At 40.7% G+C, this 25345-nt stretch overlaps 1 protein-coding gene across 11 annotated transcripts in view; it reads left to right on the top strand.

The window, feature by feature from the left end:
- Positions 1-25345, top strand: part of ATXN2 (ataxin 2) — a 51610-nt gene that overhangs the window by 7300 nt on the left and 18965 nt on the right. For 3 of the 11 annotated variants that reach the window (XM_061466395.1, XM_061466396.1, XM_061466400.1), the window contains exons 2-18: positions 156-192; positions 1848-1907; positions 2634-2705; positions 2904-3054; positions 10994-11118; positions 12393-12484; positions 15111-15308; positions 15779-15957; positions 17420-17629; positions 19292-19474; positions 20946-21134; positions 21823-21930; positions 22801-22871; positions 23560-23867; positions 24342-24405; positions 24517-24669; positions 25180-25240. In XM_061466395.1, coding sequence (XP_061322379.1) covers positions 156-192; positions 1848-1907; positions 2634-2705; positions 2904-3054; positions 10994-11118; positions 12393-12484; positions 15111-15308; positions 15779-15957; positions 17420-17629; positions 19292-19474; positions 20946-21134; positions 21823-21930; positions 22801-22871; positions 23560-23867; positions 24342-24405; positions 24517-24669; positions 25180-25240 — 2261 coding nt within the window. Of the gene's footprint in view, positions 1-155; positions 193-1847; positions 1908-2633; positions 2706-2903; positions 3055-10993; positions 11119-12392; positions 12485-15110; positions 15309-15778; positions 15958-17419; positions 17630-19291; positions 19475-20945; positions 21135-21822; positions 21931-22800; positions 22872-23559; positions 23868-24341; positions 24406-24516; positions 24670-25179; positions 25247-25345 lie in introns of those variants that run through there. The other 8 variants (XM_061466394.1, XM_061466393.1, XM_061466398.1 and 5 more) reach the window with 6 other exon arrangements.

Genomic DNA, 25345 nt, shown 5'->3' with positions numbered 1-25345 from the left:
TGTAGTTGTCAGGTTCTGCTGGAGGGGAGCTCTGTTTTTCTCTGATCCCTTTCTCCCCATTAAATTAAGATGAGGTTTTGCATTCTTAATTGTTAAGAAATTTACTGGTTTCAGCAGTTCTTTTAACCATATCCCATGTATGTATTTAATTTCAGAGGTCGCAGCAGTGGCAAAGGACCGCCTCAGCCTACTGTAAGTATATATTTTCCTCATTCTACCACTTCTAGGTATCGTAAGGAATATATATATATATAGACACACATAAGGAAACAATTAATGTACAGTGAACCCAAGTATCAGTGTAAGAATAGCAGATATGGGGTTATCCTCTCCATTTTTCCTTTGGATACCATAACGAATATTTTGGACTGCTTTATGATTTTCTAAGGATGTAGCATCTTGCATTCTTTTAAAACTCCTGGGAGGGTGAAGGGGGGAAGGCTCACTTCCACTTTTCATTGCACCAGTATAAATTGTCTGCATTTTCTTGCAGTTATAGCAATATATAGCAATATATTAGCAATGTATTGCAATATAACATTGAACTGAAGGCACTGCTTTTGAATTAGTTCCTATCTGAAGATTGTAACATTGTCTTTTTCCTTAAATAGGTGACAGTAAGACAACATTCAGTCAAAAATAACAATTTTGTTTAGCTTTACTATAAAATAGGTAACCAGGAACCTAATGTGTAGCTGTAGTTATTGTCAAGGCTGTATGTTGTTGAAGTATAGGTGTGCCTTGACTTGTAGAACATAGTTTTATCGAAGCTGAAGATGTGGATCTTTGAACTGCACTAATCAAATGTTTGCTAATGTTACTGGCCTGGTTTTCAAGGATGACTAATTTCGGGGAATGGGGCAGAAGTAGGAAGGTTTGAAAGGACTGGAGTTTACTTACATAAATGTTTATTGGATATATCACGACACCTCAGTAAAAAGAAAGAAGCTTTGAGGAAGGGTGGTGAAAAAAGTCATATGCAAACACTAATCATCACCTCCGTACCGAGTGCTGAGCATAGGAGTGTCCTTAAACATGTCTTTTCAGACCAGGAAGGTGCAGGAGGAGTAAGTGGATTAAGCAGCTGACAGTTTAAAAGATACGTTGCTGGTTAAAAAGCTCAAAACGTGGTGGAGTCCTTGCATGTTTCAGCATCTCTTGTTTCACAAGCAGGAATTTGACAAGGACAGATACCAGATGTTGCCACAGAACGCAGACATCCTGACCACTTCATGTATGCCTGTGTGAGTGTATCATCTGGCAACCTGGGTGATAGTTGGTCAGCTCTCCTGGTGTAGGACCACACATCCTGGTTCTGCAGTGAATTACTTGTGACTAATTTCATGATGGGTTTTGCAGCTCTTTGGTGTTGCACAGTTTGATGACTTCAGCTCCTGTTAGTGCATGTGACCAGGTCAGTTAGATGGAAGGATGTACTTCAGCAGGCCCTGAAAGCACCTCTTTTTACTTCTGCAGCAGTTGAAGTACCTTATCCTATTGATGGCTCTTAAACCAGTGAGGGATGTTAGCAGGGTTTTCACTTAGGAGCCTGTGCATATGAGCTACTCAACCAGCAGGAGAATTCCCTTATTTTGTGACGTTAGGGAAACTCTGTGCTGTTTATCTTGTTTGGAAGAGTGTTAGCTCTTTAACTGATCAGAGAAAGGGGTAAGAGTCATCTCAAAATCTCCTTTGGCCTAAGTTCTATGTATATTGACTTGAGTAAGATTTGGGACCAGTATTGCTAGGGATTAGCACACACTGATGAAAACCTGCCTTATTTTGCTTTTTGAGTTGTTACAAGTGTTTCTCCTGTATTCATGACTGTATCTTTTTCTGTTTTTCAGATTTCTTTTGATGGCATCTATGCAAACATGAGAATGGTTCACATACTGACATCAGTTGTTGTAAGTCTTCCTATTTAGAAGGGGGGGAAACAGTTGCCATAGAGACATAGAATTGTTAACTAGCCCACTAATTGTGATATAATGGAGTGAATATTAAAATCTAACAGTGGGTATCTTTTGCCAGGTTGATCTTTAAAGAAGCACAGTAATAGCCGTTCTGTATTTGTGGCTTGGAAAGGTTCAAATACAATTTGCAGAGTTCCAGCAGGTTTCTTAGGTGCACTGGTCATATTTTGAGGTTTTGTGCCTTAATAGAGGTTATGGCTAAATAAAATGAGTCTCTGTGCAAGGAATGGAAACCCCAGATTTGAAGGGAAGTCCCAGCATGCCAAAATTAACTAAGGCAGACTGTCCTGCATCTGCTTGAGCCCAGGAGAGGCTTTCATCCTGGCATGTACGCACACAGAGGCACAGATTTTGCTTTCGTACAGACCCCCCTGTTTGTGTGCATTAACTAGTCAGGAGTCTGATGAGCACCAAATGTGCTTCTGTGAGTATCTTTAGATCCTGTCAGAACAAATGGTGCTGCACACCCAGCTGTTTGCATCTGCAGAACACAGTGGCATGTTTAGAAATGGGCAAGTGTTGAATAGATGGTTTGACTAAAAACTGAGCTGTAGTTTTACACATTGTACTAAACATAGAAAATACATCTTCGAGAGGAACACTCAAATGCCGTTTGTCAAGCTGGTGGAAAGCTGTGTTTCCGTTTTTCTTGCATTCTAGGGATCCAAATGTGAAGTACAGGTGAAAAATGGTGGTATATATGAAGGAGTTTTTAAAACCTACAGTCCTAAGGTAAGTTCATCTTGACTCGTCCCTATTTTAAAAGAGCCTAATGTTTGATTAAAATATTAATATTTATTATTATTTTGCCTATTCATGTCTGGGTTTACAGAAAAACTGTTGTTAAGTGTTTGTTTTTTGCCAGTACATGAGGTTACAGAGGAGCTTACTGTGCATTAAGTTAGGGTATTCTTTTTCTGTCTCTAACAGTGTGATTTAGTGCTCGATGCTGCTCATCGGAAAACAGCAGAGTCCAGTTTGGGGCCAAAACGTGAAGACATACTCGAGAGTATCTTGTTCAAGTCTTCAGATTTTGTGATGGTGCATTTTAAGGATATGGATACCAATTATGCAAGAAGAGGTATACTTGGGTTTAAAGTTGTCTGTATCTTAAAATGATCAGTCAGGATTTCTTAAAGTAGATGCTTTAGAATCCAAAAACTGAAGTTCACATTTAGACTGAGTGTGAAGCATGCAAATATCCCATTAAAGTTGATGGATGCTCAGCACCTCCTGGGATTGGAACTTAGTAAGAATATTTCAAGTGGGTTGCAGAACCTTTGGGAGGGCATTTTGCGAGGCTGGTTTTGGTGTCTGGAAAGCAAATCCCTACTGGTGTTAGAAAACATTTTACAGATTTGGTGGGAGGTTGGGGTTTTTTTGCTAAATGTCTTTCTAAATTAATCTGTTTTATGTTCTATGAGACTCCATGAATACACATATTCTTTATAAAAATACTGCTGTTCAGACTTGATGTATATAAAGTCTATATTTAGTTAAGTAACTTTTTGTCTCTAAACATGCATTCATATGAATAATCTAAAAATAGTACTGCAAATGGAGCTAAATATTCTTAGAAAATCCACTCTTTGTGGTTTTAATTCCTGCTTTACAACGTGCAGATCTGTAGGTAAAGCTCTACAAACTACAGAAGAGCCCAGTGAGGAAGCAGGCAAGCAGTCTTGAGATCTTGAAGATGTGTCTTGAAACTGTCAGAGTGAAGCAGTTTTACAGGCAGTCTTCACACTTATCCTCTAATGCTTGACCTCAGCACCCTAATGACTTTGCAGGAACCCAAAAAGCTTATAAGCCTAGTTCCTTTGCAGATTTTGGGAGAGGGGGGAGCAACAAATCTCAAGGGGTTTTATGCATATATTCCCAATTTGCTGGGCTAAAGACATAGCAAATGCATAGCTTGCTGTGCCATGGGGTGAAATTGCCTGTGTGTGTGCATTTTTGGGCTGATCAGCAACTGTCCCTGGGAGCTGAGTGGTCATTGTAACACACGTGCTTTATTCCCCTGTAGCAGTGACGTAGAGATGCGTAGGGACTGATGGGCATTTAATGAGCTCTTTCTCTTTTCACCTTGTGTTTGTACGTGCATGTGTTTTTGCCTGATTTAAAGCTGAAGAATGAGAGGCTTGTTGTTTCAAGGAATTTGCTTTTCCCAGAAGAAGATGCATAATGTCAGAGCAAATGTAGCATTGAAATGCAGATAAGTCCCAGGTTCTGGATGGGACTTTGAATTTAAATGACACGAGAGCTGTTTTATAACGGGTCTGCTAGGAACATCACTTTAATGTAAATGCAAACCGGGCTCTCCATTACCCAATATTTATAGATTTGGAGCAGATGGAATGAAGAATATACTGCTACTTCCAGGAATAATTACTCAATGCAAGTTTTCTAGAAGAAAACGTTTGCTTCAGATTGAACAGTCACTCGGTTCCCTTTATTAGGTGGAATGGCTTTGAATCTAAATCTCATGAGTAAGTAGCTGAAGAGGAAAGCTGAAATAAAGCTGTAGAGACTTGGAGCAAGGTAAACTGGAAGGCTGCAAAACTCATAACTCGTAGTGGGTAAATGAATCTGCTTTCCATTTTGTCTCAAAAGTGTATTGTCTTGAAATGACACTTGAAAGCGCACGTCAGTCCCTGATCACACCTGCAAATTAGAGCAATGAAAGGCTTTCTGCTTCCTGGGAAATTAAATAAGCAAGGATTCAATAGAATGCAAGTGCATGAATGTGCGTGCAAGAACTGTTTGCCTTGTGTTCTTGTAAACAAACCCAAATCTTCATGGTAAGCCTGTGTGATTCACAGTAAAAACTGAGGCTGAACTCCTAGGTGAGGAGGTGGTGCTCCTGACACTGTCTGGTGTCCAGAGGAGTTTGACAGTCTTGCACCTATTCAGGACCAAATACTTCCAAATTCCCTAGCCCTCAATGGCCTTGGCTTTCACAGACAAGTTAATAGACAATTTGGACATGGATGGTTGGAAAGGCAGCTTGCTCTCGCTTCTTTAAGCATGTAGCCAAACAAAAGGGCACTTCACAAGCATTCTGTTGCCATAAGAGAGGCTTACCTAGAGAGTAGGGCTTGTTGAGGTCTTTGTAGGTAGTTTCTTCTACCTCTTAGGAGGCTACTCAGCCTTTGAGAAGGTCTTGAAGCGAACTTATTATCTGCATAAGATACTGGTTTGGAAGTTCTAGTGCATCCTGGTTTTTTGCTTCAGTACGAGTGTCTGGAGTTCTGTGGAGTTTTATTCTGGCTTTTGCTTCTCTGTGGAGCTGGAGGAGTGTGGACAAATGGTGCTCCTGACTGGGTCTTGATCTTCTGACTTGCCCTCTGACTTGAATAGCAGAGATGTTAACTCCTTTGTGAGACCACTGCAGACAGAAGAAACTGGGAAAGAGCAGGCAGTGGGGAGAAAGGGGAGGGATGGATTCTTCTTTCAGAGGAGTAGAAAACACAGTTGTGTTTGAAAGAACCATCTGAAATAGTCTACCAAGGGCCTTTCATTACTATCATGCTTGTGCAGCTTTGGAGTGCTGAGCTGATAATTCATCCTGCAGCTACACCAGTGTTGCGAGGGCAGGGGAGGTAACGTCAGTATAGGCTTGGGGTGGGTGAAAACACCCTGTTTGGGAGCAGCAGTGTTAGATTTGCTTGTGCCAAGCATGACATTGCACCTTTAGGCACAGCAGTGGTGAAAGTGTGGTGCCTGCCCAGATTGTAGAAACTAGAAGGCCTGGGATAAAAAACAGTAGGTCTGTGTAGATAGGGATGTTCCGAGTGTTTTATGTTTAAATCTGTCTCTACTTCCTGGGCCCTTATTTGCAACTCTTCCAGCCTGCACAGACCTTCCTGCTCATGCAGAGTCCTGTTAGGCTTTGGAATGAATGGAAATGAGCCACCTGAGGGTCTCTCGCTGTGGAATTAGGCCTTTCTGCAGTACAGGCAAGCTGATGAATGAAACATGCGTTGGGAAACTCAGGTGAAATTGTATTAGATTCTTCCCCCCTTTCAGACTACTCTGTCTGCATTTAAATAGGGACAGGCTCTGTCTTCTGCATGTGGCAGTGGAAATTGGCTGCTAAAAACCCTCTCTGATGTGGAAGCTGTACATTGGCACGTAGCATCTTCCTGCTTCACCTTCTGAAGCCAAGGTGAAGTGCCTGCATCTGTTGTTGTAGATTACTTGGGCTGGGTGATTGAAATAGGAGGTTCTGTTTCTCCTGTGTTCGGCAGAATAAGGTTGTAGCAGTGTTTCCTCTAGCCCTAACCAGTGATCAGTCAGCAGTGCTGGTCTGCATATGATTCGGATTTGAGTAAGGCTTCAGAGTTGCCTTCCTGGCTTCTCTTTAAAGACAAGGCAATTCAACATCATAACTACTGTTAAAGTAAAAGGCTTCTACAATGTTTTTATTGGGGTTTTGGCACCATTACTGCACTCTGAGAAAAATACTACAAATCCAATGAAAAAAAGCAGAAGAGAATTGGCTGTTTAAGTTTTTCCTTGAATTAGCATTGAAAGTGGCATCTTTCCAGGGAAAGTGTTGCAGGGGGAATAGCAGTAGGCATATTATGAACAAAGGAAGGAAACGTTGGCTCTGCAGGGCTGGTGGTAAGTGTTTTTAATGTTTCAAATCAGTACTGAGCAGTTACAAACCAGATGAGAGTTTACAGTTGAAACCTTGAAGATGAAAGCTCAGTTTACTTTGGACCCTAAACTTGCAGTGTGCTGCACGAGCACCTTTGACACGTGAGGCCCATTGCCTAAATAGCATTTGAACTGCAGAGTTGCACTTAATTACATAGTTGTGCTCTTCACCATTAGTAGCTCAGTATATGTTTGTGCAAACATGCATGTTAACCACTGAAACTGATTAAACCCAGACTCTTAATTGCTCTGTTCTGGCCATTTTTTCTTTAACTCATTCAATACTTGAAGACTTTGCCCAAGCAGAGTTTTTATCTCAGTGTTTCTGTTTAATTTGCCTTAACGTGAATTTCTCTTGCGCAGAGTTGGCCTTGGGATCTTTTTGCCCTGGTCAGCAGGCTTTAAAACAAGAAGTGAGGTCTTTGATATCACATTCCTTTGCTTAGAAGAGGTCACATTAGGCAGGTACAGAGGTGGGATGGGGGGCTGATTGAGTGTTACAGCTTGAGCTCTTTGGCCAGTTTTCATTTGCTCTTTAACTTGGGTATTACCATGTAGAAAAGGACTTGATTAAAACTTTGGCCATGTCAAGGTGTCCTGTGAATTGCTCATTCAACAGCTCAGAGATGGGAGGCACCAGATAAAGGAGAGGCTGAGCCTGTGCAATCAGTATCCTGTCTGTTATTACTCCGCCAGTCAGCACTTGTAGCAGCAACTCATGGTTTAGCTTCTACTTTGCCACTAACCTTAAGAGCAGTGTTTTTATCTTGGAAACCATTATCTGTAGGATTTGGTTTTTTCCATATGTTCCGAATTCTGTTGCTCATGAATTTTGGTAAAGCCTTGTTTGACTTCCAGTATTTTTCATCTCAGTGTCCCGTGTCCCCACCTGGCTGTTTGTTCCAGAAAAATAGGGATGTGTGCCTTGAGGTACCATTCTGCCTCACTTAAACTTTGTCTGGGTGCTCCTGAGACCATATTGTCTGACTAGAAGTCTGCCTTTGTAGCTTGTATTTCTGGATTTCCTTTGAGTCGTAGAGGTTAAACTGCTGTTGCAGTCTTTCTTGTGGCTTTCATTCTGAAGTGAGAGAGAAGTGAAGAGCACTGGAGCTTCTGTGCCCCATGGTACAGTGGATTCTGCTGGGAAACAGCACTGACTCTACAGGTCTTACTCAGATCGGTAGGATTTGTTAGATAGTGGAGTTTTTGTTTTGAGTTGGGTTGGTTTTTTCCCCACAGTATCACTATGATTTTTAACAGCACTCTGCTTAATGTTTATGTGGCTTTTAAAATAAGAAAATTAGTGGGTTGAGTAGATGTGTCTTATTAAGCTGGTATTTTATTCACTTTATCCAAAATGGCAGAGTTTTGTGTGGAGTTTGAAGTAATTTAACAGAAACTAAGGAAACACCGTGCTGAAATACAGATTATCTCCATCAGGTGCTGTTACCAGTCCTTGGAACTCATATTTATCTCATCTCATTGAAGAAGAGCTCCCTGTGCTCTCATTGAAGTAATATAGAAGCAAATTTCAGTTCCCTGAGTGACATAAGCAGCCTCCAACCTGCGTTTGATGTAAAGTGTCCAACATGAGCAGATCAAACAGGAAACACTGGTGCTGGGCACAGCAGCAGCTTGGTCTGTCTGGGTTGTGGCAGCGTGAGCTATGGGGTATTGATAAGGTAGATGTAGAGTTTCCAAATACATGTGCCTTACCTTCCTGGTAATTACGCTCTTCAGTTACTCCTTAACTGTGGAATGAGGTAGCACTGTGTTACTGTGTAGTTTTAGAGGACATTTAAACATGATATAGAGTATTTTAAAAGCTGGTTGTGTGAAGGTAACCAAGAGATGTTTCCTTTTGAGTTGGTACATCTTGGAATTCTGTAGGCTATTTGGAAGGGGGTGGTTTGTGAAGGAAAGTGGGGCTGTTAATAGATGGGAACATTTTACTATGGAAATGATTTTTGCAGGGTGGGAGATGTATAATTGGTTTAAACGTGTCTGTGAGAGGGACTGAAATAGCTAAGCATTGCCTGAATTCAGCAATATAATGTGAAAGAAAAAAAACCCATCTGTATTTATATCTGATGTCTTCCAATTTTTTCTCTCTCCATATCTGTTGTAGTTCCTTCAGAAACAGGTAACTTTCTTGGCAGTCACTCTGTGTCTCTGCATTTTGCCTTTTGTACTGCTTTTCTTACCATAATACGTAACAGAAACTCAACTCACTGTCTTTGCTCGCACATTTATGGCACTGTAAAACATGCATGTGTAACTTCCCAGAATCGTTTAGAGTATCCTGCAGTTAGTTGGTGACTTCTCACCCTTGACTTTTACCTGTTCTGAGCAGTTGAAAACACAAGGATTGGGGTTGTGCATCAGCACAAAGGTAGCAGTATTATGGTACAGTGATTGTTTCAGAACAGTTAACAAGTGACCCCAGAACTTGCCTGCTAAAGGCATCACGTTTAGTGATGAGCTAAAATACAATCTCAGTTAAAAGTGTTGGCCTCCAGCTGTGTTGGTGCTGTCCCAGGTCACATCACACAAGGTGATGGATGCAGGTTTATGGAATTCCATGTGAGCCCTAACAGTGTTGTGCCTCCTCTTGTGTCCTTCCTCCATTTGCCTTTCTTGTTTTACTGATTCTTCTGTATTTGAAATTAATACTTAGCTAATAAACTCCTTATTTCTCATACATCTTCTATAACATTTTGTTCCATCTGAGCTTATTAACAGTGCTTAATCCCTTACCCATAGTTGGTCTTTGTGTTGAGCAAGCATTTCATGAGACAGTGCTGAATGTCATTAGACAGACTGAGCCCAGTTCACGTTAGTGACAGATCATACCAATATATGTGCAGAACCTCACTGTGAAATTGGGTAAAACAGGAATAAGGAGCTATGTCAGCAGTCTCCTGTGCTGGTTTAAAAACTGGAACATCAGTGGCCGGCTTCATATGTTGTGAATTCTTTTCATGATGGCTTTAAAGTTCATTTTCCCTAGTAAGATCTTTGTATCTTGCCAAAAGTTAATTTAAGCCACATTCTTCTATATCTGGCACTGCCTGGTGATTTGATCTCATCCTTGCTAAAGGTCTGAAATGTTTACTCCTTATTGTAGCAGTAGCATGATAATAGGAAATTGTAGATTGCAGGCTTACTTATTTTAGGCTTATTTTGTTATTTATAAGCTTATAACAAGCCTATATTGTTTTCTAAAGTTCCTTCTCTTGAAGTGTGGCAGCTCTGAGATCTGGTTGCTTACAAATACAAAGCTTGGCTTCCTTGATGAATGGCTCTGTACGTGTTTTACAGCGCTTCAACATTCTAGTGTTATTCCTTCCTAAGTCTGGTTTGAATGAAACGTGAACAAGTGAAAATCAAAGCTCATGATCCTTATTTTTTTATATACTTTTAATATCTTTTATAAACAGGAGCAGACCCTTTCTGCCTATTTATTTTCATACGTTATTCACAACCACTGTGAGGGTGCTGAGGCACTGGCACAGGGTGCCCAGAGAAGCTGTGGTTGCTCCATCCCAGGCAGTGCTCAATGCCAGGTTGGATGGGGCTTGGAGCAAGCTGCTCTAGTGGAAGGTGTGCATCCCTGTGGGTTGGAATTGGATAGGCTTTAAGGTTTTTGCCACCCCAAACCAGTCTGGGATTCTGTGAACAAGAGGTAGAGAGTTTCTGAATCATGCTGTGGGATTTGGGTAAGCTGCTGCTTGAGAAAGCTCTTGCAGGCAGGAAGTCATCTCTGTTCACCTCACAGTGAATGGTGCACCAAGCTGATGGATAATTGAGTTACACTGCAAAGGGAATAGAAGCGTGTGCATGCATGCTGGTGTGCTGAGGAGTTGTAGAAATAGAAGAAACTCAGATGTTTGAAGAGAAAATTGTAATTTACCCATTTAAAGGAGAGGGACTGGGTTGCACTCATGCTTCTTTGACATTTGCATAGTATGTTAGTGTGCAGTTTGGGCTGTTCCGAAAGTGCTTACTACGAGGATTGGGTTTGCTAGAGGAATGGGGATCCTCAGGTCATCTCTTTTGTTCTTTTTTTCCCCAAAATTCATACATGTAGTTTGTGTACTGCCTCTTGAAATAACTGAAAGTAATTACTGCTATTTTTTGATACGTTAGAATTGAGCCTGTACTTTCACAGCTATTCTGAGCATTAAGTGCCTTTCTAACGTAGTCCTATTGAATACCGCAACTACAAGAGAAGGTGAATGATACTTAATCTGCTTGTGATTCAGCTGTATTTGGTTGTTCCTCAGAGAAACTAATGTGTATGTTTCCTGTACATAACCAAATTAATTTCACCCCCATCCCTCCCCTCTCCATTGTAGATGCTTTTACTGATTCAGCCATCAGTGCTAAAGTCAATGGTGAACACAAGGAAAAGGATCTTGAACCATGGGATGGAGGAGAGAACACTGCTACGGAGGAGCTTGAGGCATTAGAGACAGATGTTGTAAGTAATGCTTTTTATCATGTATGGCAGCCTGTAGATCAGCTCATTCTCTGGACATGCGTTGCAACAATTCCTTAATCTTAATCTAGTAATGAACTTTGGACTGAAACTGCTGCCTCCATTGTATGGGTTGATGTTCAGTCTTTGCTGGCAGCTGCCACAGTAGGTTTTTACCATTTCAATAAGAATAGCTGGATTTCAAATGCCAGTTTTGGCAAATATTGACAAATGGCAGCAGCTGTGGTAAGGGATGTGTTTGACTCATGGATTGGCTGAAAGAGGAGCTTTGATTAAGGACTCCAAATTCAGCAGTACACTGAAGTGATTTACGTTTAATCAGAGCATTCCTGTCTGACTATCACTGCATTTGGAAATTATGGCGAAATTGTGCTTAGCTAACTGTCTCTGGGCTAAGATCAAGGAAATGGATGGAAGTATGACCCATGACTTAATAAGCACAGATACAATCTCAGTAGATTATGAATCGTTAGATGAAGAGTATGGTCTCAAGTGACATTTCCTTATACACCATAGCAGTCAGCTCTTACTCAACCATTCATTCTTCTTAGTAAGGTATTCAGACTGCAATATATTAAAGAAAAAGGATGGTATTTCTGATTACAGGAGAATCTGCTCATATTACTGTGTCGCTTATTAACTTTGGGTAGAACAGTTATCCTGTCAATTTTAGTGTACATATTGTACAGCTGAGATTTATTAGAATACTTAAGACTGTCAGTGCTTTTATAAAACATTCACAACGTTTACCATTGTGCTTTGAGTGCTGTAATAGCAATTTTACTAAAGTGGGGAAGTTGTGCAGATCAACAGGGGTGTTCTGCTTGTGGGGTGTGTGGCTCACATAATTGCATTAATAGTGCCTTTGAAAAGCTGGAGCGTTTGCCACAGCAGAGGACACTTCTAACATTCAGAAGCATCGGTTTGCACTTGGGAAAAAGGCATTCATCTATGTATTCCCTGCTAGCCAGTAATCTTCTGGTACCAGAGTGAGCATGGTACTTAAAACCCATCATAAAAAGAACACAAAACCACACAACAAACAAGAAAAACCTGGCTTTTGAAGGTAAAATCTGTGCATCTGGTGAACAAATGTCTCTGAAATAAATTGTGGCTTTAGTAACTTTGCTATCTGGACAGTGAATTTATAGGCCCAAGGAAAAGGGCAAAAGGTTTCGTTTCTGCCATCAGCCCTCAAGTTTGAGGGAATTGTGTTTCCAGTGTCATTTTGAAAAACAAACATCATTTTCTTCTAGTCTAATGGATGGGATCCCAATGACATGTTTCGTTACAATGAAGAAAATTATGGTGTAGTATCAACTTATGACAGCAGTTTATCTTCTTATACGTAAGTTCCAAAATATTTTGTTATTAGATTTGTATTTCATGTTCTCCCTGCTTCAAACAAACTGTATTCTGAAGAGAATTTTGCATACTCTCTAAAGCTGTGGAATCGAGTAACTGAAAATGCAGTGAATGAATAGTGCTTAAGAAACCTTGCCAGCCTTTTGTGAATAGTTAGATGTAGTAATCATTATATGTTCCCTTAAATGGACACAATTCCTTCCTATTGCAACATTTTCTGAAGTTAGGCATGCTATAATACTTGTTTCTCACAAAACCCTTTATGAATAAGGTGGAAAATACCGAATTGTGAAACTTTGCATAGGTGCTGTATCCATAGTTTGTGTTTAACCTAACAGAGCAGTTTCACTCAATCCTGATTTTACTGAGCCAGTTGATCTGGATGATGTTGGAATGCTGCTGATGACTGGGGGGCGGTTGTGTGATGTGACTTGTTTAGCAGACTTGTCCAGATCTAAAGTAAAGTTTTACTTACAGTATAATAACAACTTGAATATAGAAGTAGTATAAAGCCTGCTCTGGCTACTTTGGCAGCGTGGACCTGTTCCCAATAGTCTGCAGCTATAATGTTAACTGCAACTGCAAAACAAATCAATTGCAGATGTTCAGCAGCCATTGTGAAATGTCTTTAATGTTTTCCCACTCTTTTAACCCCCAAAGTGTAAACTTGGTTTTGAATGGCAAGGAATTGCAGGGAGTATTTCGATTTTTACTAGTCTGCAGGTCTTGGTTCAACAGTTTTATTTCTACTATTTTGTTAAAATAGACCTGTGACAGGGTGATCATCTAAGTGCTTTAATCGGCTTACTTTTGAATCCTGGAGAAGCTGGTCTTTCATATACTTCACTGCTCTAAGTACTTTTTGTACTTTTGAACTTTAGTCTTCCATCTTTCTGCTTTATGGATATTAATGGAAAGAGATTAAAACCACAAAGGTGGCTTTAAATTAATGCCATTGTCAAGCAACTTGCTCTGCATCTCAGGCTGCTAAACTGGGAAGCTCTTTTCCTGGTTCTCCCAAGTATGTGATGAGCAGCAGCATAGCTAAATGAGTATATGTGCAGCTGAAGGATTGTGAAGGATTTATTGTTTGATTGTTTTCCCTTCCTAGAGCTAAGCACGTATAGTTTGTCAAACTGCATGAAGGTGCAAGTTTGTGTTCATCACCTGCTGTACATGCTTCTCTCATCACTGGGGTTCAGACCAGCTTTTCTCCATTAGAAAACATAAATCCGTATGTTCCATCAGGAGTTCTTTTGCTTGGTTAGGTTGACATCCCTGCTACCATACATCCCTTCATTTGTTTCAGTCACTTTAAATTAATGAGGATGTATTGGGTGTTCTTAAGTGTAAGCTTAATACAGGGCAAGCAAGGCCTGTGACTTCAGGTTTGTCTGCTTTATGTTCTTGCCTAGCTTGTTTGAGCCAAGCCAAAGCTTTAGGCTGAAGGGTAAGGGATTTATTTCATATCCTTGAAGTTCCCATTGATAAGGCCAGCAGATGACTGGCCAGAAGTGTATGAGGAAAAACGTGTGATGCAGTAGCTGAGTGCTGGCTTGGATTTGGCAAAGCCACTTGTTTTCCTGGTTGTGCCACCAACACTTGAGTAATCTTGCATATGTTAGTACATACTTGGCTTGTGTCTCCACCTACGTTCTTTGTTCTTTTTTTGTATTATTCCAAGTACGTGCAGTAGTGATTCTATAATGCCCAGCATAGCGTGGTCCAAGCCTCAGCTGTGTTCTTTATGTAGTTTATTCTGAAGTAAGGTTGGATGAAATGACTTCTAGAACTCAGTATTAGAACTGGGGAAAAAGTGCAAAGTTGCTTTCTAAATCCTGATTCTTAAACACAAATTAGAAGAGGTAAAAACCAAAACCATGGGTCAACAGAAGGAGTTGCAGGGTGTGATGTCCATCCCTAGTCATCTTTCAGTATTTCATTGCTTCTGTGTTTAATACTTGGTGGCTTTCCTATGGAATCTACGTATGCTTTTCGCAACACGCCATTACCTAATAGAGATACGTGGAATGAACGAGTTTGAGGTCCTAGGACATGGCAAGTGAGTCATGGGTTTCTGGTCCTGTGCTCTAATGTGTTGCATTCATCTTTTCTGCAGTTCCTCGTAACAGGAAGAGCTGCAGTTCTATGGCTGGAATTATCAAAGGATTAGGAATGTAACTGTTTAATTTCAGTAGGACTGGGGATTCTTGTGTCCATTGGGAATGTGTAAATAGCTAAAGAAATTCAAATGTGGTCTTTTAGAGCAGCTTCCTATCTAAACAACAGGCTGGGGCTTTTTATTACTAATGTACTCAACCATGTGAAAATTTGGAGCTTTTGCATAGCTTTAGGGACTGGGGATTTTACAAGTCCTATGGAAGAGCTCTGCAGCCTGACCTCAGCTCTCCAGGCAGGTACATAGCACTGAATTCACACCAAGTATCCAATCAGTCCAGGAATATCAACATACTAAAAAAGACAGCAAGTCTGCTGGCTTAAAAGCAATTTGCTTTCCTCTTGACTTGGTTAGAATTAACACAGTGTCATTTTTGTAGCTCCTTTGTGCTTTTGGATGCATTTCAGAGGTTCTCTTCGTTGTCTTTTAGGGTGCCATTAGAAAGAGATAATTCAGAAGAGTTTTTAAAACGGGAAGCCAGAGCAACTCAATTAGCAGAGGAAATCGAATCAAGTGCCCAATACAAAGCTCGGGTTGCCTTGGAAAACGATGAAAGAACAGAAGAAGAAAAATACACTGCTGTTCAGAGAAATGCTAACGAACGAGAAGGCCACGGTGTGAACACTAGGTACTTGCACACACTGTCGATAGTAGTTTGAGTTAAGTGATGTACATGTTTTGGTACCATTTACTCATTGAAACTGCTTTTTCAGCAGGGCTCATGAGGTTAGGAACCTTGTGTAAACAGTCCTGTGCTGGTTTTGGCACTCACACTAACTTGTGCACCTCTGCCTGGCCCTGTATTATCTCTGTGGTGAATTCAGACCGAATTACAGGAAAAGGCAGTGGTTATGGTATGTTGTGGGGAATTTCAGGCATTAGGACTAAAGCGTTCAGTGTCTGTGAGCTCATAGAAAGTGGACTCTGTGGTCAGTATCAAAAGCCAATTCAGGAGGTGAATGTTAGGTCAACATCTGATAGTATTTAGAATTTTCCTTTAGCTTGATTTGAGAAGGACAGAAAATGGCAGCAGAGCACTTGGTCAGGTCCTTTTCATTGTTCTGTCTTGACACTGATAGAAATTTGCTGTTTTTACAGAGAAAATAAATACATTCCACCTGGACAGAGGAACAGAGATGTCCTGTCTTGGGGAAGTGGAAGACAAAACTCGCCAAGGATGGGCCAGTCTGGATCAGGCCCACCAATTTCAAGGTCTGGATCCCATACTTCAGAATTCAGTCCTAACTCTGGAGCAGATCAAAGAGTAGTTAACGGAGGCAAGTATCTGAAGTCTAAACAAATGTGCTTTATAAAATTGCAGTCAATTACCTAATTATGTTGCAACTGCATCTCATGTGGTCTTTGGATGTGTATTTCGTAAGCTAGATTAGCACCCATCATTTAACTCAGAGGTTGTGATTTTGATTTGGGTTTAATTTGTAATGGAACGCGCATTTGGCTGCGCTGTACGAAGCTTTTCAGAGCAGAAGTGTCACTTGTTCTCCCTCTCAGTCACCTTTGTCTTAGATGATGGTGCAGTATCAGGTTTTAAAGGTTAAAACCTGCTTTGTGTAGTACTGCTGCTGAGCTCAACGTGGAGGAGTAGCAATGCTGACACCTAGTGAAAGGGAGGTGGCAGCCGACAAGGCATCTTTCTTCCTTTCTGGTGCATGGATCAGTTCTCTTTCCCATGAAAAAGGATAAATCAAAAGAAGTGTTAGGGGAAGAGGAATCAAAGCCTTCTCTCCAAATAGCTATTTGAGTATTTGCTGCTATACACATGGGTAATATTTATAAACAGACATAGTCACTGTATAGCAGGGATTGGTGTTCTGTAAACCAGACACCACATAGCCGAGATGGATTTCAGCAGTAGCCTATCCTAGAGGCATTCTTTTTCAAAGTTAAAACTGCTATTACAAGAGATGGCTGTGAATAAATGATAAATGTAGAATACTCAAGTGCCTCTATCTGGAGAGAAAGTCTGAGAAACCATCTAAAGGTAAGTGAGACTTCCTTTTTAAATACAGTCAGCTGTATAAAGGATGAACAACTGAGTCTTGCCCAAACAGTGCGAGCCTTGACATTTGTTCATAGTAGTCGTGGTTTCTGTCATACTATTAGTCTGCTGAATGAACATCATATACCTAAAATATTCAGAATGGCTTGTGAATTAAATCTCTTTGATTTGGAAACAGTGAGCCCTATATCCTAGATTAAAATACGACATTAATACTTCAGATAACTGCTAAAAGCGTTAATGGCAGGATTCAGACACTGAACACCGCTGCTTTTTGTAAAGATACAGTTCCTAGAATTGATACTGCTCATCATTTGGTTTGAAAGTAGCAGTTTGTAGAGTCAATACTATATGTGAACCGCTGTTTGAGAACCTCTAGTAGCTATTTAAGGATCTTGTCAAGAGTGATGCGTACTGTAGAACATATATATAATAGGCTAACAGATCAAACTTTACTGTCTATTCCTTAGTAGTATTTGTAGATCCTAATTAACCCTTTGGGGAGTTTCTGACATTCAGATGTTAAATTTGACCTGAGGTGGAGGAAATAACCTTGCAGAGACCGATTTTCTCGGTTGCCGAGCTAAACTGAGCTATCCCCAAAGGGTTAAACATGAAAAATCATTTTGTCATATTTTACTTTTTTTTTTCTGTTGACCTTTTTCCCCATAATTTTTCTTTAGTTTTTATACTTTCCTTCATATCATTTGTTCTGTCAGGTGTTCCCTGGCCATCGCCTTGCCCATCTCCTTCCTCTCGCCCACCTTCTCGCTACCAGTCAGGTCCCAACTCTCTTCCACCTCGGGCAGCCACCCCTACACGGCCGCCCTCCAGGCCCCCCTCGCGGCCCTCCAGGCCCCCGTCTCACCCCTCTGCTCATGGTTCTCCAGCTCCTGTCTCTACTATGCCTAAACGCATGTCTTCAGAAGGTACAATACCACGATTTGTTCATGTTTTTGTTTGTCTTTGTTTAACTCCTTTGTGAGTTTAATTACAAAATTGTTTTTCCTCTTCATTACTTAACCTATATTTTGTGTTTAACTTTAGTTTTATCAGACTATTTCTATTAACCTTTTTATTTGAAGAGCTTTACAAAAACAAAATAAAGCTGTGACATTTCCCAAGTTGGTATGAAATCAACTCAGCTTTGTAAACGCTGCTCAGTGTCTTAACTTAACCAACAGCAACATGCAGGACCTGATAACTTGGAAGGGCCTTCTTAGGAATATGAATTGTATATAACATATCAAATATTTTAATACAGTTGTTCCACAAAAAGCAGTTCCAAATTGAACTAAATCCTTTTGTTAAAAACCAATGTTTGGAGAAGTGCACTGTGGAATGGGATAGGATAAGCTGCTTTGTAGGTGAATCTGTAGAAGACTTTAGATCTGTTTGCATTAGCAGCCAGGAATATGCAGGGAAAGGCTAACCCATGAGTCTCCATAGCTGTATGCAGAAGTATCAGAGCTAAATTTGTCCTCTGAGGGTACAGGAAGGGAGCATATTCTCAAATGTTTATTTAATCTTCTTTAAGTGCACTTAAAAAGTAGCCTGCACAACATGGACTAGGGCATTGCTGGACAAAGTGTGTATTCTTTAAAAGACTTGCCTGTAGATAAATTGGATTGAAGTGTGCTTGAGAGTCATGGTTAAAATGGAGGCTGTCATTTAAAGATTTATGTAACCAGAAGAGGTACTTGATCTTTTAGAACTTTATCTAAAACCAGAAAGCCATTATCTGAACTTTTCACTGTTACTGACCTACATTAAAAGTGAACTGTAATCGGCCACGTTGTCTTCTGTTCATACACCGTTTTTCCTTTGAAGTATCAACATTTCAGTCTCATCTTGTACAGAGAAATGTATTTTAGGCTGTAGGAACTGTATTGCTGCTTAGACTTGAGCATAACTGTTCTGTGGCAGTGGTATAAGCTGTTTGGAATCACTGTATTCACTTCTGACTTTAGCTTCTGGCGTTACAACATGCATGACTTGAACCTGGGGATAACAATAACTTGTTTGGTTGCAATTTTGCTGACTTGTAAATGAATTGCGACGTGCTGCAGGCAGTTCAGCCTCAATGCAGGATGCTCTGCTGAAATTCCCCAAGAGCATTGGTCAGCCAGTGATGACTGCACTGTAAATATATGGTTGGTATCACCACCTGACAAAAGCAATGGATATTTGTTCTTTTCTGGAAAACCTTTGATAGCCTGGAGCTGTGCTTATCCAGAGGGAGCTGGGCCACTCACCTTTTTGGCATGTCTGGCAGTAAGCAATATTGGATGCTTGGATTCAAATCTTTTACATCCAGGACCTGCATACCTGTTCTAATTCTGATAAAGCTTCTAAATGTCAATGAACTTGAGCTGTCAGAGCAAGGCGATGAGTGTTGGTAGTCTGGCTGGACCAATGACTTGGCCTCTTTACTCTCATGGATCCCTGGTTCTAGTCGATGTCAGTGTAAATTGCTTGACTATAATACTGAGAGTTATTAGCTTAAACCCAGTTTTAAAAGCAGTATGTTTGGGTACTCGTAGTGGTGGACATGAAGTACTTATTGTGTGGGGTTGTCTTCTTTTCCTCAGGGCCTCCACGGATGTCTCCTAAGGCACAACGGCACCCTCGAGGTCACAGAGTCTCTACTGGTAGGGGTACAATTTCAAGTGGCTTAGAATTTGTATCTCATAATGCACCAGGGGAAGCATCTACTACTGCAGTGGCACGAGGCAGCCCTTCAGGTGGGACGTGGTCATCAGTTGTCAGTGGGGGTAGGTAAAGCTTGGCTTATTGCAGATGGCTTGCCAGGGGCACTCTGGAGTATGAATGCTAAGCAGAATACTGCGTTTCTAGACAATTCAGCCTCTGAATAAACACTGGTCTGCTAACTTAGCCTGTTCAGATGATGTGGGACAAGGATGTTCCCAGGTAGCTTAGTAAACTAGTTGGTGAGTTGGTCCTTCAGGTGCAGTATTGACCTAATGGCAGAGAGGTTAAGTCAGATGCTGTATGAAAGGAAGGAAAAATGTGGGAATTGGTTGTTGAAAAAAGCAGTTTTCAGGGAAGTTATTGAAGGAGACAGGAAAAGTTCTTTGTCTTCCATTGCATCACTGAATTTGGTTAATGGCAGTGTAACTGAGTTGTGGTTTACAATGGAGGAGGTGTTTGGATAGAGGAAGGCTGGTGTTGGAAGGGTGATGAAATGATATTCAAGTTAAGTTGGATGTATTTTTCCTTTAAAAACTGGTCAGGTTTTAAGTGGCTATTCTGTGTTTGTCTCAGTGCTGTAGCAGCAGATAATAGTCAGTGTCTCTTCTTTTTTGGTTCCATTAACATGTTTCTTAAATACTTCATGACACAGGCCCTAGGCTCAAGCTTTTGTAGTTGAGGCTGTGTTCTAGTGAGTTGTCAGCAGCTGGGCACTCTCTTTGAATTGAAGGGCAAGTGAGCAGCCGATTGAGGGCTGGTCCATGTTAGCAGTGCTAGAGTTCTAGAGGAGGGCAGTGGGGATGCATGTTTCAGCAAGAAGGGAGGAATTAGACCCCCTCAGACCTGTTGCCTTGTGGAAAAGATTTAACCTCTTCTGTCATGGCATTATGTCTGATTCATCTTCCCTCCCCATTTTATATGTTATTAACATGCAAGTAGGATTGTTAAAACAACCTGTCTTTCTCCTGGCTCACTTGATGTTAATATGCGATGTAAAGCACGTAACTAGCCACGGTGGGGTGAGCAGGAGGTACAACTTACCATTCAAAGAATATACAGCTTCCCTCACTGCTTTACACAGGGGCAAAACCATACATCAAACCATCTTCGTTCAATAGGATATTGTTTTTCTTCCAGCTGGCAAACCTCCAAAAGAGGACGCTGTAAAATGGATGTGGGTTTTTTTCAGCCCTTTTAAACGTTTTACAGCTGTTTGTGTGGAGACCTGGCCACCTTTTTTGTGTTAATGTGAGCTGTTGGGGGCTGGGCAGAGAATATTGCAGTTTCATGGTGGCACTACAGGGCAGTGATGTGTATTAGGGGACAGTCTGCAGAATTAATTGCACCACTTATCTGCAATGCTGCATTGTAAGGAACTAGGAGATGAACCTGAAAGGTAAACAGGTTTTCAATTACTATATAATGCTTCACTAAGTATTTTAAAGCATGTCGTTAGTGATTTATAAAGAAGCAAACTGCTGAGCAGATGAGGAAACTTAATCCTATAACTGTTTTTTCCCTGTTTGTTTCTAGTTCCGAGATTATCCCCTAAAACACACAGGCCTAGGTCTCCAAGGCAGAGCAGCACTCCCATGGGACCAGCTCTGCCTTCTCCTCAGCCTGGAACTATTCCCACTGAATCTGTTGCCATGCCTGTTCCAGCTGCCTCTCCTACACCTGCCAGCCCTGCATCCAACAGAGCAGTTACCCCTTCCAGTGAAGGTAAGTTACCCTTGCTGCTTGCAAATGCTCCTGTTCCTTACTCCCTGACAAAGAATGTGCCTCTGCAAGAGCAGAGCTGCTTCCTAAATGATAGGAAGACTTTTGATGCATTTGATTTCACTGTGTAGCAAGTTCCCCTTTTGTCATGATGCTAGCTTTAAACTAAGGTTGGAGAAAAGCTTTTTGGTAAGTCTGTATGCTTGATTTCTTCTGCTCTTTTAGGAGAATGGGCTTATAGGTGTTTGACTTGAATTGAGGATTATATTTTTTCTTCAAACTGAGTTCCTGGCTGTTTAAAGAAACATGGGATGCTGGTTTCAAGGAATATTCTGGACACAGCAGAAGGAAGGGGAATAATCTAAAGACTCAAGAGCACAGTCAAGATGTCTGAGAACTCTAATCATTCCAGCACTGTCTAATGGACTAGTGAAAATAGTCCACTCTCAGTTTATAGTTCATTTCCCAGCCTAGTTAAGGCTCTGTGTATGATGGGAGGGATGTGTTTGACAGGGACTTCTTCAGCTTAAAGGCAGTAGAGTGGGAAGGAGGGAGGATAACCCTCCAGACCCCAGTGTTTTCTTTTGTAAGCTAAAATGGTTAAATCTCAGTTCTGTTGTCTCTCTTGCTGTCTCTCTTTGGTTAGTTTGAGTTGTGTGTAAGTGAATAACTTTGGTAATTTCTTTCCTAGCTAAAGATACTAGGCTTCAAGACCAGAGGCAAAATTCAGCAACTGGAAACAAGGAGAATATAAAGCCAAGTGAGACTTCTCCTAGTTTTTCTAAACCTGAAAACAAAGGTTTGTATCAAGCTTTCAACTATTCTTGTGTAATATAGGAATTCCACCCACTAAACCTGCTGTACTGACTGCTTTAGTTAGCATTTTGAGGAAGACTTGGAGGCAGTCTGACTGGGGTGTTCTACATCGAGAGCTTGGTCATGCAGGTGTGAAGTGGCAGGCCTGCAATTTTACGTGGTGTTCTTGACTCATTTTATCAACACAGTATAGAGATGCTCATGTGGATGGTGGGCTTTCTTTTCCTCTGGTGGTTCTTTTTGCTGCTCACAAAGCTGGTTTTTAGCTGTCTGGACTAAATGAGTGTTTCTGCTTAGAGCTGTACTCCTGAGCATCATGGTCAGCATAGGTTTTGTAGCTGTGCTTCTTCCTATTATGCCTTAAATTTGTCCCTCTCTGCAGCATCATTTGTTCATTTAGTTCTCCAAAACATCTTTTCATGCTGAAATTAGAATCATAAAATCATTTAGGTTGAAAAAGACCTTTAAGATCAAGTCCAGCTCTAAACCTGACCATGTTCAGCGTTTGCCTTTACTTGCTATGATCTGAAACTCTGGTCTGTTAATGTTCTGAGGGTTTTGCTGCATGCTGCTTTGTGTTCAGCTGAGTTCTGCAGTCCCTGCACCTCAGGGCTTCTGTCTTGGTGCAACGCATTAGAACTACAGATATGCCAGTTATGTAATGCTGTGGTTTCAGCAGTGTATTTTTGTGTGCTCATACACGTAGTTCATGGAATTACAGCAAGTTACAGATGAAGTGATAACACTTTCATTTTTAGATGTGAAACATTTTTGCAAAATCAGTAATGTGTACGTGTTGTGTATCAGTCCTGTATTAGAAATGCCTGGACAATGTTGGTCTTATATTTGGCAGGTGTATCTCCAATTGTTTCAGAACATAGAAAACAGATTGATGATTTAAAGAAATTTAAGAATGACTTTAGGGTAAGTCTCTCTGTGTGTTAACTTACTGATGTTAACTCGTGTGCATCCAGACTATTTTAATGAACTGAATAAACTGCATGTGTTAAACAGGAGAACAGGTCTTCACCACTTGAGCTTCATTTATGAAAACAGAAGAATTCATGCTAGATACTATAAAATCGATGCTGACTCTTGCTAGTAGAATTGCCTAATACATGTGAATGTGCATATTGACTGTACACTGAAAACAGTACTTGAAGCCTGTTTGATTATTAGGTGCAAATAATTATCACATTTAAACTCCATGTGGAAGAGCTGTTTGAAAATTAAGTAAAGGGATTTGCTGAGGCAAATTGAAAATGGTTATATTGGTTTATTAAATCAGGTTGGCTTTTCAAGTGTTACTGTTAAATCACATGGGGATGAGTCCAGAGGTTTCTCTTAAGCTTTCCTGTCACTCCCTAATCAACATATAGGTCATTTGAGTAGCTGAATAGCTTCTTTCACAGTGTAGGCTTAACACATCATCCTGCTTCATAGATTTCTTTTCTAGTAGAGATGGAAATGTATGCTTTAAAAGGTCATTTCCAGATGATTGAGGCCTGTGGGACTGTGGTTTACTCTGTGTATGTGATAGCATTGGGTTTGTCTCTCCCTAGTTTTGCATATCAATTTACTGAATATATTCCTTGGGGTTCTTCCTTTTCAGTTACAGTCGAGTTCCTCTTCAGATGCAGTGGATCAGCTGCTAAACAAAACCCGAGAAGGTGAAAAAGCGAGAGATGTAGTTAAAGAAAAGACAGAATCAACCCCTAAAGAATCTATCATAGAAACTGGCAGTAATACTAACTCTAATGGTGGCAGTAGCAAACCTAATAGTCCAAGTATTTCTCCTTCAATAAGTAATAGTTCTGAGCAAAAGCGAGGGCCTGAGGTAACTTCACAAGGTGTACAGACATCTGGGCCTGGAAGTAAACAAGATAAAGAGGATAAAGAGGAGAAGAAAGATACTTCTGAGTGAGTAATTATGCCTTTTAGAATAAGCACATCTGTTATTAGCATTTAGCCATTTGTGGATAAAGCTGTGATGAATGTGTAATATCTTACTGTTTATATACTGATACCAGTACTCTCTGTTACACAGAGAAGAGAACAGGTGAAGTGACTACTAAAAGTCATCTGATGAGTCAGTGGCAGAGCTGCATGTAGAACTCTTGATGCCTAATTCATATCTAAATGCTTATTTGAATGTTTTCCTGGCTCATGTGAGCTGTAGTATCAACAGCAGGAAAGCTTTCTTATGGATGAGTATAGTAATAGTGCTGTCACCAAGGGTGGCTTTTTGCATGCCATGTGTTGCTTGTCTTCTCAGAAATCTGACTCTCAGATGGAAATGAGGTTTTTTAATCTCTAAATTTTTAACCATTAGGGAGTTTTACAGATATGCTTATAGAAGAATAATGCTGAATGTCATTTTTTTGTTATGTTTAGGCAAGTTAGAAAATCAACACTTAATCCTAATGCAAAAGAGTTCAACCCTCGATCTTTTGCTCAAGTAAGTTACTTGATACTGTTTATTGTTGCTTTTGAGTAGAGCTTTCTAAGTAAAACTTGTACTTGGAGGGTAATCAAACTAATCTTATGCCTCGTTGAACTCTGTTTGTAGCCGAAACCTTCTACTACACCAACCTCCCCTCGTCCACAAGCTCAGCCTAGCCCCTCCATGGTGGGTCATCAGCAGCCAACCCCAGTGTACACGCAGCCCGTTTGTTTTGCACCAAATATGATGTACCCGGTTCCAGTGAGTCCAGGCGTGCAGGTAAGATGCAAGCTTACACTTCTCAGATGGGTGTCAGCAAGTCGAGGACACTTAGGAGATCCAAGTTAAAACAGGGAGATGGTACAGCTTATAATACTCTTGTAAATACGGGCACAGTTGCATTGTTGTTAAGTTTTAGCTAGACTTCCTCCCCTTCCTCCAAGCTCTCTTAAATTTTAAGCAACTGTTTCTTCCAGCTGGGTCCCACTGGTTTCTGGTCATTGTAGGGATTACTAAAATAACAAATCTAACTGTTATAAAGCAGACTGGTTTAGTACATTGAAGCAGCAGTAGTAGCATGACTTAAGTGGTTGTTGCAAACCATATGCCCTTAGTTGTTTGTACACACAGATTAATCACGGTGAGCCAAGAAAATACCTTATGTTAGACAGAGTTCACTAAACCATGTAACATAACCGAGTAAAACACATCAAAGCTGAGTGGGGCCCCCACCCTGACACACATTCACTTTTGGAAGGCATATCACAGCTTCACCTCCTTCTGTTTCAGCCTTTGTATCCAATTCCCATGACGCCCATGCCAGTGAACCAAGCCAAGACATATAGAGCAGGTAAAGGTGAGAATAATACTGCCTGTTTGGTTCTTAGTCTGCATGCAGCATGAATACATTACAGATGTTTATGTGTTTTCAAATCTGTGTTAATTTGCTTTCAAT

This window comes from Pezoporus flaviventris, unplaced genomic scaffold (genome assembly GCF_033815535.1).
Source record: "Pezoporus flaviventris isolate CSIRO_AGI_PZ_B2104156 unplaced genomic scaffold, CSIRO_AGI_Pfla_v1 ptg000041l, whole genome shotgun sequence".
In the NCBI taxonomy this organism is placed as follows: domain Eukaryota; kingdom Metazoa; phylum Chordata; class Aves; order Psittaciformes; family Psittacidae; genus Pezoporus; species Pezoporus flaviventris.
The sequence above is the reverse complement of the archived record's forward strand: the minus strand, read 5'-3'. Positions and strand labels throughout refer to the sequence as shown.